The 15429-nt window shown below is 48.2% G+C and overlaps 1 protein-coding gene across 12 annotated transcripts in view; it reads right to left on the minus strand.

Annotated features, from left to right (window-relative positions):
* The window catches only part of ZMYND8 (zinc finger MYND-type containing 8), a 130796-nt gene extending 115812 nt beyond the window's left edge, over nt 1-14984 (minus strand). For 2 of the 12 annotated variants that reach the window (XM_037812387.1, XM_037812386.1), the window contains exon 1: nt 1271-1460. In XM_037812387.1, the coding sequence (XP_037668315.1) occupies nt 1271-1284 (14 nt within the window). In that variant the 5' untranslated portion in view covers nt 1285-1460. Of the gene's footprint in view, nt 1-31; nt 202-712; nt 815-1270; nt 1502-5197; nt 5291-11846; nt 11998-13440; nt 13500-14966 lie in introns of those variants that run through there. The other 10 variants (XM_037812389.1, XM_037812380.1, XM_037812378.1 and 7 more) reach the window with 10 other exon arrangements.
* Between the last annotated feature and the right edge of the window lie 445 nt (nt 14985-15429).

Here is a 15429-nt window from a genome sequence, read left to right on the forward strand (position 1 = left end):
GTCACAGAGGAAATGGGATTGCTTTACTTACCCAACAAATGTTCAAGCAACCGTCTCATTTTTCCACAGTTAGGAAGAGAGAACAGGCTGGCAGATTTGGGACTTGATCAAAAAGGAAATTTTTTTAAACAGTTACATGGTATTATTAAACACACACATACACACACACACAACACAACCCAACAAGTGAATATGGAAAGCTGTCATGAGCCACAGGCATGATTTTATTTCCTCTGCACTCTATCACAGAAGAGGGCAGAGGGTGATACAATGTTAAAAAAAGGGAAAGGGAAAATGAAAACAAGGATAAAAGATACATTAGTTAATTGAAAATCATGCAAGAGTAGAGAGCTAAGGGATTCAAAAGGAGTCCTCAGACTTATTGCAGGATGTTGTCCGACATATGCCCCCACCCCACCCCCCAATCCCCATCCCTACTCCAAAAACTTCCTCCAAAGCCTAGAAAACACTTAAAGAAACATTTGCTGGCTGTAGGCTGGCTTGCAGAAGAACGCTCTGCATTAACCCAAGTCAGGAAAAAAGGCTGAACAATGTAGCTCCAAGTGAAGCAGCCCTGGAGCCAGAGAAACGACCAAGCAAGAGGCACCACCACCCACCTAGGCCCCAGCAGCTACTCTCTCTCCCCAGGGCTGCTCTGAGCTGGGGGGCTGGGTTCTTTTTAAAATGCACATCTTCTCTTTTCAGAACTTACTCCAGCCTTCCCAGAAGCTCTTTGGAGAGGTAAACTTGCCTGCTTTGCTGTCTGCCATGAGCCCTCCTTGGAGAGGAGCCTGCTTGCTTACCTTCCATTTTCTTCCCCCAGCAGGCATGTGACACAAGACAGACAATAGTGCAGGGGGGGAAACTGCTCAGAGAGGAGAGGGGAGAGGAGAGAGGAGAGGGAGAGGGAGAGAGAGAGAGAGAGAGAGAGAGAGAGAGAGGAGGGGGAAAAAAAAAGCTTCTTTTTTTTGGCATACCAAGATCTAGCTTCAAACTGCTCCAAAAAGCACCATGCCCTGGTGAAAAGTAAAGGTGGGCCAGGCCCTTGCCAGTTTGCAAAATCAAGCTATGGCTGATGGCTCCTTAGCCATGTGACCCAAGAAAGGAAAAAAAAAAAAAAAAAAAATCTCTCTAAACAGTTCCAAGTTAACCTAAGTGCTGTGGGGGTGAGTGTGGCACAGTCAGCCACAGAGAAATCACACTGCTCACCCACAATTCGGATGTCTCAGAGGGAGGGGGAAAAAAAAGATGGTTAAAAAGTCGAGCTTACCTCTGTGGATGCATTGTTAACACTGTGTAATGTCAATACTTATAAAACATGGAGGACAGGCTCCTAGTTCTCACACAGAAAAAGGGTTTGGCACTTCGGCTTGATGATCTGGCCGCCTAATAAAAGCTCATCCCCGATTGGCTGCCCTGGCAAATCGGAGTGTAAAGCCGCCCGGGATTGGCTGAAACACTTCCTGAGCGATTATCTTTGTGAGGCTCTGCTGAGCAAGAACCATCCTGTGCATAGAAAAAGACAGGCTAAGCTAGGCCTTTTGCAGCAAGAAAAACTTGGGAAAGGGGCCCCCAGACACCCTTCTCCCGCACCCCGGCCAGATTTCCCGTGCAAGGGGCAAACCAGTGCAGCCAGCCTGACCTGCTCCAGCAAAGCCTGAGCCCAGAAAGCCACAGGAGTGAGCTTGGGGTGAGCTGCAGGGCTCACCCTCACCTGCCCCCTACAGAAACGGCCTTTGGCTGGGAGGAAGGCTGGCCCTTTTCCAGAACAATCCAGCAAAATGGTCCTACAAGAGGGGCGTTAAGGCAAGGAGAGGGGGAAGCCCCGGGGAAAAAAAAGGCAAGAGGGCAAGAAAAGAGGGCTGGAGGCAGGCCTCTGAGGCGCTGAGGGAAAACAGGCAGGCAGGCCCCCAGAAATCACTAAAAAGCAGCCAGAGCTCCTCAGAGGAAAGAAGATCTGGGCTGTTGAGAGGAGGAGGAGGGGAAGAGAGTGGTCAAGTTTGCATAGTCATCGTCAGAACGCCTCCTGGAAAAGCAGGCCAGAGAGCCTTTTGCCCTGCAGAGAACCTCTCACCCCACCCCCTCGGGTCAGTACTCAAAAGAAAACCAAAATGGATTCCGGCCTCCCTGCCAGGATGCCAAGGAGGCCCCCCTCTCCGTCCTTACCCTAAGAAAAGCCCATGCGCTCCCAGCAGGCCACATGCCTGGCTCTACAAACTTCCCTTCCCCTCCTGGTCCCCTCCCCCACCGCCGAGGCCTGCTGAACCTGTCAGTTAAACAAAAATCTGACTTCCGTATTAGTCTGCGATGCCTTCAGCTTCCTGCCTATTAACCCTCTCTCGGACTCTGGGCCCGGCTGGGAAAAACTAGGCCCTGAGATAGCGGAGGAGGCCTGTGGAAAAATACCAGCTGCAGCTCTCCCGGCAGATGCAGAAAGAGAGAGAGCGAGCGAGCCGCTGTCTCTCGCCTTTGCTTCCCAAGGAGGCGTGTACCTTCTGAATCCAGGGCACAGGCAGTGCCTCTCGGTCTAAGAAGCCATTTAAATCCAGAGAGAGAAAGAAAGATGTCAAACTCAGCGAGGGAACAAGAACCCCCATTATATGTCAGGCCTCCCCACAGGTTAGCTGTTCCCAGCACAATCACCCCTGTATGCGTGTGCTCGGGGATCTGGGCCCTCCGTGGGCAGCCAAATCCCATGAGCTTTATAAGGATTCTTGCTTAAATTTAGTTCCACAGACAAGGGCTCCTTTTCGTCCCCTAAGGCAGATGGAACCAGCTATTTTACACCACGGCCCCACACTTGGCAGCCCCCCTCCCATCTTTGGCACTGCTACCCAGTAAAATATTAACTAGTTGTTCGGAGCTGCTTATAATTCCTCTGACTTCAATAGTATTAGACGGTCTTTGCTGGTTTCCTCCCTACAGCTGCCTTTGTAAATTGGTCTGTAAACTGAAAAAGAAAAGGCAAAGCCACAAGGATCTTAAAATGGCACGCTTCTTTTTTTTCTTTTCTTTTTTTAAACAAGGTGCTGTTAACTACCAAGATTTTTAAAACAGCAAGCTGGAACAACAGAAGCTAAGTAAACACCATTCTTTAAAGACTGGAGAAAGCTTCCAGAGGTGACACAGTCGTATCCCAGAGGGAGAAACTCTGCTCCTAAAATTAGGACTTGTGCACTTCCTTGTCCCACCCAGTTCCCGCAAAGAAAATGAAGGGCCAACAGCTTGCTCTCCCTGCCCCACCCCATGGACGACAGATGCCCACCGTGTGCCCATAAATTCTTCCTAGCTGGGAATCTTATATCAAGCAGGCTCAGGAACATGCTGAGAATTTAAATACACTGTACTGAAGGGCATCGCCCAGGCTTTGTGAAAAGGAACAGGATTTTGTTGTTGGTTTTTGGGCTACAGAGGCCAAGACACAGGGAGGGACAACTCCACCACCACTGGCCTGACAAGGTCCAGCATGCAGCACAGCGGGTCTGGGGCTGCTCTTCCTAGGGGTGCAAACGCGTCCAGGACATCAGACCGGGGGGGGGGGGGGGGGGGGTGGCGGCGCTGGAGGCGGAGGCCAGAGCTAATCGGCAGGCGCTCTCCCTCCTGGCTGTGTAGGCAGTGGCCCTCACCACCATTCCATATGGGATACTGTTTGTTTCTGCGGGTGTTGCTTTTTGGGGGAAGAGACAGGACTGTGAGTTTGTGGTGGATCTTATTTTGCAGGCTCCACGACCCAATAGGAAATGAAATATGCCACTGGTGCGCGTGGCAGATTTTAACCCCGGGATTAAAGCTTGTTGCATAAGCAGCTGTGACATCACCCCCCTCCCCCACTCTGATCACTTGATCACTTGAAATGTTTTCTGGGGCAAAGAGCAGGAAGCTGCCGGCTGATTCTGGCAGCTCCGCTCTGTTTGAGGAATGCTGTTGGCATTTGGGTAGGTCTGAGGTTATCTGGAAAACAGCAATTCGGCAGGGGCCTAAGACGAAGGTATGGTGGTAGATGGTATCCTGGGAAGGACAAGGACTGTAGGGCAGGCCTGCTAAGGCTCAATCCTGGGCCTGATGGAATGTGGCTGATAAGCAGGAAAAAGAAAACCAAACTTTGCAGGCACAGCCTAGAGAGCCGTGCAGCAGCCCTTAGTAAGCTGCACTAAAATCGCTGTGGTCGCCAGCAGCTACTCCACGCTTGCCAGCCCGGGCTAAACCAGTGCTTTACACAGACTCATTCCTTGATTCCCTGCACTAGACGACGAGGCAGGTAATTGGCCTTCGCTAGAGAACTGGGCCCAGAGAAGTGAAGTGAGTTGCCTGAGGTCACCCAGCTGGCAAATGGCAGAGGCCCGATTTCCAACCCACTTATGACTCCAAAGCCCTAAAGCCCTTGCCTTCACCAGCCTTGAGAGAAAGAAAGAAAAGAGAAGCAGAACTAAGCACAGCAGGAACAAGGCTGAGAGCCACAAAGGGCAAATGTGTTTTCTTTTACGAGGCTGTTTCCTTTTAGATGATGCCCCCTCCACCAGCACCACTTCAAGAAAGATCCAGTTTTTAGTGAATGGTAGAGCTGGGAAAGGCCTTTTTGGAATACTCATTTAAACCCCCTTCTTTACAGTCTGAGGCCCAGAGAGAAATCCCTCTTCCTACAAACCTCCAGGGAGATGTCAAGGGGAACACTGCCATCTCTAAACTTGCAGTAAGTGCTTCTCAACCAGGAGTGATTATGCCCCCTTACCCCCCCACACACACACCCAGGCGACACTTGGCAATGCCTGGAGAATTTTTGTTACCACGACTGGGCTGAAAGGGGCAGTGCTACTAGCATCTAGTGGGTAGAGGCTAGAGGTGCTGCTAAACCCCGCGCCGTCCAAGTCCCAGGACCGCCACCCACATCAAAATTATCTGCTCCAAAATGTCAGTAGTGCTGAGGTTGAGAAACCCTGATTTAAATGAAAGGAAAGAAAAAAAAAATCCAGGTAATTGTGCCTCTGGATAAAAAAGCCAGCACAGGCCTCAACAAGCAGGTTCCGTCGTGATGTTACTAAGCAATGAGCTAGTAAGAATAGATTAAACCGTGTCTCTCTTAATATTCCCAGGGGACGGAGAGAACCGGGGAACAATCAGGCTGTCAGAAGCCAAGCAATGTCATAAAACTGGCCTCAAAGGAGAGGAAGGGCTGGCCCCAGGTCTCTTCCCCGCATACCTTCCCAGCGAGGCCTCACTGAAACGGCTCTCCAGTCCCACTGGTCCCCAGACAGGCGAGCGGCGGGAGGAGAGCTTCAGCAAGCTGCACCCCGAGCCAGCCTGCTCTGCTTGCCGACTCGGACAATAAGCACCCTGAGTTACGGGCCTTCAGCTAGCTGCAGGTCTCCCTGTCGTTAAGTGCAACTTGGGAGAGAGAGAGGGGAGAGGCAGGGAAGTATTTTAAATATCTTGTTTTGTTTTGCTCCTTTTTGGCCCATTGCAACTGAGGCCATGTCCAGGCCTGGTGACAGGAGGACTCACCTTCAGAAAATAGGGCAGCCCTCACCACGTTACAGCCATAACAAGGCAATTAGCACTTGTGGCCTCCTTGGAAAAGAAGTCTGCTCTGGAAGGGGTTTTTACTTCCTTCTCGGAGGGCCTGGCAGGATTAGGCAAATGGCGGGAGGAGAAAACAAAAGAGGCTGGTGGAAAGGGCAGGGGGTGGATGGTGCATGACCCAGCAGGCAGATGGCCACAACGTGGGTGGGAAGGGCGCAGCAGCGGAAGGAAAATCAAAAGGAAGAAGATTCCGGACCTCCCCTTTCCCTGCTTTTCTTTCTTCCTCACACTGATCATTATGGAAAGAATAGTGAATAGTACATACTTCTTTGTGCTGTTTGTTTCTCTCTCCTACTAGACCAGTGGTTCTCAACCGGGGGGGGGGAGGTCCCCACACCCCTCCAGGAACATTTGGCAAAACCTGGAACCGTTTTTGATTGTCACAGCTGGGGGAGGGGTGGATTACTACTGGCATCTTGTAGGTGGAGCCCAGAGATACTGCTAAACACAGGACAGCCCCCCAACAAATTATCAGCCCAATGTCTTCCTGATATTGAGAAATCCTAGTTTTATAGAATGCTCAAAGTTTTCATTTTAGAGGCATTTTGTAAACACAAAAAAGCAATGTTAAAACACCCATCAGTCTCCATTAAAAACTGGGCCAATTTTCTTCTTTTAAAAAAAGAGGGTAAACATATTGAATTTGACTGTTAACCACGGCACCATTAGTTTTTTGGAAAACACATCAAATGCCGCTGAACAGCCTGCAATACACAGAGGACACTCCCCCACAGCAAAGAATTACTTGGCCCAGAATGTCAGCAGTGTGGAGGGAAAGAAACCCTGCAAAGACTTATCTGAATTCTTCCTTGTGTCCTCAGAGCCAAAAGGTGTTCAGCATGTATTAGGGCTCAATAAAACATCACCTTCCATCGGGATGATTTGCAGCAGCCTCCTACCTGAGCCCACTGCTTTTGCCCTTGCAAACATGCACAGGCAGCCAGCGATCCTTTTAAAACATGTCAGATCTTAACCCTCCTCTGCTCAAAATCCATCAATGGCTCCCATCAGCCTCAAAGTAAAAGCCCAAGTCTTAAAAATGGTCCACAGGCCTCTCAACAGGCTCAGATCCTACAGAGATCCGGTCTCTGGCTTCATTTCCTTCCACCTTCCTGTGGCTCACTCTAGTTGCCATCTTTCCACTGGCAAATCCTTCCCTCCCTCTGCAGGGCCTTTGCAACTGCCTTCCACTCTGCCCCCTCCTACTCTCAGCAGATCTCTCCATTTCCCCAAAACCACCTCATGCAAACCATTCCCTTCCTCTGGGCCTCAACGTGTCTGCACCTTCCTGCTTTCTTGCCTGCCCCAACACTGGCATCTCCTCCCTGCGCCTTATCTCAGCTTGTGAGTCCACAGCCAGCCCTGTTTCTCTTGCACCTTTAACCTCTTTCCTTTCTTCCCCACATCAAGAGGCAGAACTGTGCAGTGGTTAAGGGTTTGGCTGCTGGCACCAGACTGGGTTTGAATCCCAGCTGCCCCTTGCCAGCTCTGTGGCTTCCTGGAGTTACTTATTTCTCTGTGCCTTGATTTCCTCATCTGTACAAGGAGGATGATAATAACAGTTCCTGGCAGCAATCAGTTAATCAGCCCTGCCAAACACTTGTAATACACCCAGCACAAAGTCAGCACTCAGTTAAGTTGCTGTTAGTAGTTCCCTCTCTGCTGATAAAGTTAGAGCACTTCTTGTCTTAAAAAGTTATTTTCTGGACGTTTCCAACTATTTTCTTCTGTCTTTCACCATCATATTTTCCAAAGGGGGAATAGTAAATACTAAGAGCCTACTCACTATGGACCCTTACTCTGTACCAGACACTGTTCTAAGCTTTTACATTAATTAACCTATAATCCTCACAACAACCCTACACAGTGGGGGCCGTTATGATCATCAACCCCATTTCACAGATGAGGAAACTGAGGTTGGCACGCTTAGTGGTCCCATGCTACTGGGAAAACTTCTCTGGTGGTCTCCTCGCCTCACCACCCACCCACTCCTTAATGCCTTGCAGTTGAACTCAACAGACTGTTTTACTCAGAAGTCACCACACCAACAGTAAGGGGCTAGAAAGTGGCTCAACCTGGCAAAAGGATACTATGTGGCCATGGTAAAGAATCTGGAAACTTTTATGTACTGATAGGGAACAACCTCTAAGATACACTGTTGAATCGAAGGGAAAAAAAAAAAAGGCAGGAACAGTGCATGGAACATAGAGCCATTTGGTTTTATATTTTTAAAGGAAGCCTTTGTGTGTGTGTATTTTGTTGTCGTTGTTGTTAATGTGTTTGCTTATTATGTGTAGACTCTCTTGAGAAGCACACTTAAATTGCTAACACCGAATGAATGAATACGTAGGGTACTGGGCGGCCAAGGGATGGGAGACTTTTCACTGGTATACCGTTTTATACCTTTTGAATTTCAATAATGTGAATGTATTACCTCTTCAAAAATAAATACATGTAATATAGAAAATAAACTGCAAAAGACTGTGCAAAAGGGCAAAAAAAGATGAGTCTCCAGTCTAGTTCCTCCATCAGGCTCTCTGCATCTTTCATTATCGTTGAGGTAATTTACAACTCTGTACATTGTAAAGAATAGTAATGCAAATGATTCTTGTCCATAGAAATGCAAATTTAGTTCCCAGGAATGCAATTGATTAAGGCCCAGTGGATATTGACCAGTTTTGCTTGTTTTCTTTGCATCTACTTGTAAATTTATTTCAGCATTCCTTATGTGTGCAGTACTTTGAATTCTCCTTTGAACCAGTTTTACTGGTTCCCTCATTCATAAGTTAAATAAAATCTCTGACATGTGTTCATTTTATATTTGTATGTACCTTTTTCAAAGGAATTATCCTTGAACAGTGATTTTCTATTAAGACAAAGTCACCACTGACCCCTAAGAATCAACACTCAGACCGGTCTGGGTTCTGCCCTTTCCTGGCCTCTGGCAAGCATTTGATTTCCCACACTTCCGAGTCCCCCTAACACTGTCCAGCCTGGATCGCTTGCAGGCAGGCTCTAGAGCCATCATGCTGTGGGGGGCGGCGAGGGGGGTGTCCCTCCCAAGCTTCCCCCCTTACCACCTATGGGAACTCAGTCAAGTTATTTATTCACCTTTTTGAGCCTCAGTCATCATATCTATAAAATGGGAATTATAGTTCCTACCTGTCGTTTTGAGGATCACTTAACACAGGCACAAAGTATACGCTCAGACAAAATATTTCCACGCAGTAATTTTATCCACTGCCATAAGACTCCAAATCTAAATACCCAGGTCGCGCCTCGCCCCTGAACACCAGACCTGTGTATCTAACCCCTAGGCAGGCATTTTCTTCTTGCACAAATAGGGAGAGCCTCCTCTCCCCTTAAGCACCCGACCTGGCTACTATTGCCTGCTGCTCCTGCTTTCAAAGAGCTTACGGGGGAGCAAAGGAGGCAATGAGCAATTAAGCAAATACACAAAATCAGATAAATTTCAAAATGAGACCAATGCTATAAAGAAAAACACAGCAGGATGAGAGGGGGCAGGAGAGGGATGGGATGGAGAAAGTGTCTGCGTTGGGCGGGGAGGGGAAGGATCCAGTGAGGCTGTGACGTTGGAGCTGAAGAAGATGGGGCTGTCCAGGTGGAGGGTACAAAGGCCCTGGGGCAGACCTGAGTTTGGCGGCTTTGATGTTTTGGAGAAACAAAAAAAAGTCAAGTGTGGTTGGAGTGAATGAGGGGCAGAAAGCTTGAGCAGGGAGTAAAGTCAGAGACAAGGTCACCATTCCTTCCACCCTCCTTCTGTTACTAGGACAAAATATTTCAGAATCTTCTTTACCTTTCCATTCCCCTCTCCTCCACATCTAGTCCACACCATCTCAGATTTCATCCCTTCTTTCTACCTCATGATAGCCCCATAAGGAGGTAATTAAGCACATACTCAAGATCTGAACTGCTTGTCTAGCCAGGTAAACTCAGATAATCTACTTACCTCTCTGCACCTGGTTCTGCACCTATATACCAGGAATAACAGTAACTCCTGTCTCACAGGGCTGTACTGAAGATTAAAGGAATTAATGGGTATGAAAACACCCACCATAAACAAACCATTGGAAACAAATGTTGGCTACCATTTTCACTGCTCTTTTCAAAAGACCTTCAGTGATTCTCCACTATTTACTAAAGGAAGCCCTGACCTTCAGCCCCTTTTATCTGATTTTCAGCCTTATCTACCTCTATTTTTCAGTGGAGCTGGACAACTTACCTGTTGCCCAAGCATGACCCAACTTGGCTCGCCCTCCGTCAGGTCTCTCTGCCTATTGAAATAAAACCCAGAGTTCAAATCCTATCCCAGGTGCCCCTCGTGGCCAGGATGCCTTTCCTGATTTCTCACCTGGAAGTTTCCTGGCTTCTAAACTCCTGTAACACCAGGTGCAGTGCCCCTACCTGAGGGACTTAGCATGGATGGCTAATGGGACCTCACACGGAGCCACTTCTTGGCTCCCCCAAAACTGCTTCTCCCACGATGCTTTCCACCTGGTTTGATGCAATCACCCTTCAAGGGTTTGCTTCAAACCTCCACCCTTGACCCCTCCCTTCCACTCACACCTTCATCTGAATCACCAGCAAACCTGGAGCTGTCTCTTCTGAGTGTCTGCTCATCATGGCTCTCTGCCTTCTTCACGGCAACCCTATTACTCACCCAGAGGACCCATGCAGCCTTCTAAGCCAGTGACCTGGACATCCTGCTCCAATGCCAGGGGGGTGTCTGTTCTGCCTCCCAGGGGACCCCACTGCAGAGACAAGGCTGAGAACCCTTTTCTAAGTGGTCTCCAGCTTCCCCTCGTGGTGGCTCTGACCTCTCCCCTACACAGCAGCCAGAGGGGTCCTGTTAACAGGGAGATGTCACCTACCTGCTCAAACCTTCCATTGGCAGCTCTATTCACAGTAGCCAAAGGGCAGAAACAGCCCAAACATCTTTCAATTGATGGATGGATGGACAAAATGTAGTATAGCCATAGAATGGGATAATTTTCAGCCAAAATAAATGAAGTACTGATACATGCTACAACATGGATCAACATCCAAAACATTATGCAGTCACAAAAAAAATCACATAGTACTTGATTCCATATGTATAAAAATATCCAGAACAGGCAAATCCGTAGAGAAAGAAAGTAGAACAGTTGTTGCCAGAGTGAGAAGGGGAATTGGGAGTGATGCTGATGGGTAAAGGGTTTCCTTTTGGGGTGATGAAAAAGTTCTGGAACTAGACAGAGGGGATGGTTGCCCGACATTGTGAAGGTACTTAATGCCGATGAATTGTTCACTTTAAAATGGTAAATTTTATGCTATGTGTATTTTACTACACTTAAAGGAAAAAAATCTCCCACCTGCTTCCCATCACACTTAGGACAAGATCCCAACTCCTTGGCATGGCCTCCCAGACACAACCAATGTGCCCCAGCCCAGCTCTCCACCCTCCCTCCTGCCAATTTCTCCCTGGCTCACTCCACTCCAGCTAATGCCACCTTGCTGTTCCTCAATCCACTTTTGCTTTTGACCTTGAAATTTGTAGGCATTAGTCTCTCACTCTCCCCTGCGGGTGTCGAACATGTGATACGGATCCATGGCCCTCTCCAGCAGCACCGTGGATACCACGGGAATTCAGTGATCGTTGAATAACTAAACGTCTGCTCAATTCTACACTGTTATGTCCACTTCTGATATCATACCATGTCCTCACACCTTTCTGCAAAAAATTGCATCATTTTATTCTCCTGGCTTTAGAAGAGGTACCAGCAAACTACAGCCCAGGGTCCAAACCCAGCCCACCACTGGTTTGGGTCAGGCCCTCAAGCTAAAAATGAGTTCTGTTACTTTTTACATTTTTGAATGGTTGGAAAAAAAATCAAAACTCAAAATAATAATTTGTGACACCTGTTAAATTGTATGAAATTCAAATTTCAGTGTCCATAAATAAGGTTTTATCGGACCCCAGCCATGTCCACTCATTTGTATATTGTCCGTGGCTGCTCTGGGGCTATCGTGGCAGAGTTGAGTAGCTGAGCCGAGATGGAGACCATACAGGCCACTAAGCCTAAAATACTAACTGTCTGGCCCTTTACAGAAAATGTTTGGCAACCCCTGTTTCAGAAGAAAATCCTGTCACTCTAAACATGGCCTGCAAAGCCTTCTCTGGGCTGGTCCCCAATCTCTGATCTCATGTCCCAGGACTCTTCCCCTCCCTCCCAGTTCTGGGAACTCTGGCTGCTGACTCAGCTCCTCACCAGGCCTGGAACAGCCTCACGTCCTGGGCACCTCGGTCGCCTCCACCAGTCGAGTCACCTGGTAGCCCCTTCTCATTGCTCAGGTCCCACAGCAATGCCACCTTCCCAGCGGCCTCTGCTGACCACCCGTCTGAAGCTGACTCCAAAACATTTCCTGAGATGTCACCCTGTTATTTCCCTCTGAGGACTTAGCACAATGTATAAACATCTTGTTTCTTCATTTACTTCCTTTTTGTCTGTTTACAAAGGCGGGGAGGGAAGAACGTTGGGTCTGCATTCACCAGCCTTTGCAGGGCTAGCACAGTGCCTGGGGCATAATATGTGCTCAAAAAATATTTGTCCAATGAATGACATTTTCTTCCTACATAAAGTAGTTTCTGTATAAGATCTCCAGTAGATCAACCATGGCCCTAATTTGGATTTTGTCCCTTCTTGCACAATCTATTAGGTTGAATGGTATGAATTTACCATTTGTATATGAATTTTTTTTAAAAGTCGAATCTCAGTAATTTTATCTATGGTGATATATAGAAATATAAATCAAATAATTCTCTCCTTCAACTGTTTACTGCACTTCAGGCACCTGACCTTTTTTGGAGCCCTCAAAACACACCAGTGGTCTCCTGCCAACTAGTTTCCATCCCTTATGAGCCATTACATGTGTTCCTTCTCTTGCTTCAGATCCAGGCCCCAATGTCACCTCCTCCAGGAGGCCCTCTCAGATCACATCATAACTGGTTTCATCTCCCTAGCACGTAGCACATTTTGAAATTATTTGATGTATTTGCTTTTCAGAGCAGGAATTCCATCATTCATATACATCATGGTATCCCCAGAGCCTAGAACTGTCTGTCCAGCACGTGGGAGTCTGTGTTGATTTAAGTGCATATGAGTTCCCTGAGCTTCGGGACATACTTGCTAACAGTTTGCTTATGGCTGGGTACAAAAAGTTCCTTCAGATGTACTTGCTAAGTAACTGGAGTGACCTCAATGGGCTTTAGCTTCCTTCTCTGGCCACCAGTGCCCCTGCCCTGCCTGTGCTTCTCATCAGGTTGTCATGACAACAGTATCACCTCATCTTTACCTTATAAGAGTGGCTAGATTTGTTAAGGCTTACCACACACCAGGCACTGTTTTAAGCACATTTTACATATGAATTCATTTAATCCTCCCCAAATCCTCTGAAGAAGGTACTATTATTACCCTTGTTTTACAGATGAGGAAACTAAGGCCCAGAGAGATTAAGTAATTTACCCATCTGACAAAGGAAGACATTCATAAGGAAAAATGAAGTCTAAATCCTCTCGGCCTCTAAAATTCTGAGAAACTAATACCACGGGGAAAGGGAACTAAAGTGGACAGGAAACACTTAAAGGCGATCAGGAACCAATTTAGCAACAAAAATCACCAAAAGACAAAAAGGAAATCCCAGACCTAGGGCAATTTGATCAAAACTCAACTCATAATCTCAGGCCACCAAATCTAGCTCCCTCCCAGTATTTCCCATCTACTCAGTTTCACAAACCCCAAACCCGGACGTCACCCTTGACCTCTCCCTCCCCCACCTCCCAAACTCGCGTCCCGCGGGAGTTACCTTCTAAATGTCTTCCAGGGTCGATTCCGGCCACGAAGCTCCATTCTGCACAGCCTGTACCGTGCTCCAGAGCCACCATTATCTGTGATCCCATCCGGAAGGCACAGCCTCCCCTCCGGACCCCAAGCCCGGACTCTCCTCCCATCCCCCACCCTTGGTAGCCAGGGGATCTTTTGAAATTTCAATGTGGACCAGGTCACACCCCCAGCCTCCACCCCCCCACCTCTAAAACCCTTCAAAGGTTTCCCATTGTTCTCAGGCCCAAGTCTCAAATTCTCAACCTAGCCAGAGGGGGCTTGCAGGATTTCCCTGCGAGGCCCAGCGTCAGCTCTGGCCCCTGAGCGCTAACCACACCCAGTCACACCACCTCAGGGCAGCTTGGAAGGTTCTGGAGCCCGGCTGCCAGGGCTCATAAATCCCAGCTCTGCCATTTACTGTCTGTGAGAGCTTGGACAAGTAACTGAACTTCTCTGGGCCTGCAAAATGGGAATAGAACACCTCCTTCTGTGCTGTCAGGATTAATCAGTTCACATAGGTAAAAGCGCTTGCTTAGCACGGTGTCTGGCATCTATTATTATCAGTTAACTTCTACTCTCCTTCAAAACACCACCGAAGTCACTGCTTCAGGACTTCTTAGGCCGCTTCCCCACTATATCAGACCACCTTACTTTCCGTGGCCCTCATGGTACTTACGCAATCCTAATTTAATAATTAATACATGTTTAATCACCGGTATAAATCCTCATGATTGATTTCTTGTTTAAGGTTTCTTTTGTTCAAGCCTGTCTCTCCCCAGCACAAAAATAATTTGGTGGGGAAAAAGGTAATTTGGTGTCTGTTGACCAAGGGAATGGCTGTGTGAATCAATGCCCAAACCTCCAATTTTCAAATCAAAGAACAGGGAAGTTGAGTGGCAATGCAGAGGCACATCAGCTGCTGCGTTTCCAGGAAAACTGTGCCCTGCTGGGGGTAACCAGGTTGCAAAAGGAAGCTAGGATGATTCCTAAAGCACAACTGGGAGCGTGGCCCGGGGGCTGGGGGCTGGGAGCTGGGGGAGCCCGGGGGCTGACTACTCCATATTCACAACAAGCAGCTCCAATAAAGGAGCCGAAGCCCAAAATACCGAAGCTGAGGGTTCCCAGGCAGCGGGAGCCTTACCCTGGGGGGGCGGGAGCCTTGGCTTCCAGCTGCAGAGATCACCCTGGTCCTGGGCCTTGCCGTGCTCAGCCTTCCTCCTCTCTGTTCTCTTCATCCAAATGGCTTCTCCGGCCCCTGGTTCACCAGCCTCAGGAATAGTGTTCACCTCATGCCTCCTGTCCCAGCTACACCCAGCTATACCCCAGGCTTCCACCTGCCTGACATCAGAACCTCTGTAGGGTGGCCACGTTTAGCAAACAAAAATACAGGCACCCAGTTAAATTTGAATATAACAATTTTTTTAGTTTAAGTGTATCCCATTAACTGAGCATCCTGCATTTAACCTAGTACCCATCAGACTTTCCCCAGCAGAGTTTTTTCCCAGTTACCTTTCTTGCTTCCGAGTCCTGGGGCCACCACTTCTATCTGAGACTCCTTGAAAGCGGAGCTCACCCTCTAACCTGTTTCTGCCTCTGGGTAAGGGAGATAACAGCATCAGCCAATTAGGGTGGGGTAAGAACCGAAAGAAAACATGCTCTTAGCACCCAAAACAGGCCCAATAAACAGTGACTAGTACCCCGGTCCTTCCACAGTGTTTCTCTGGACCTCAAGGATCCTGAGGCCCTCTCCTCTTTTGACTTATGCAATGTGGGTTGCTGAACCCATTTTACAGAGGAGGAAAACTGAGGGCCTGCCATTCAATTGGAGGGCTGGGAAGCAAAGCCCGGTCCTTGGGGCTCTCATCCTATAGCTCTTCATGAGTCCAGATCCGATGTGAGTGCGCAGTGAACTGTAAGCTATGGGAGGAAGAGGACCTGCCTTTGGTTTTGCTGATGGACCTGTAGAGCCCAG

The sequence above is a fragment of the Choloepus didactylus genome, chromosome 19, assembly GCF_015220235.1.
Source record: "Choloepus didactylus isolate mChoDid1 chromosome 19, mChoDid1.pri, whole genome shotgun sequence".
Lineage (NCBI taxonomy): Eukaryota > Metazoa > Chordata > Mammalia > Pilosa > Megalonychidae > Choloepus > Choloepus didactylus.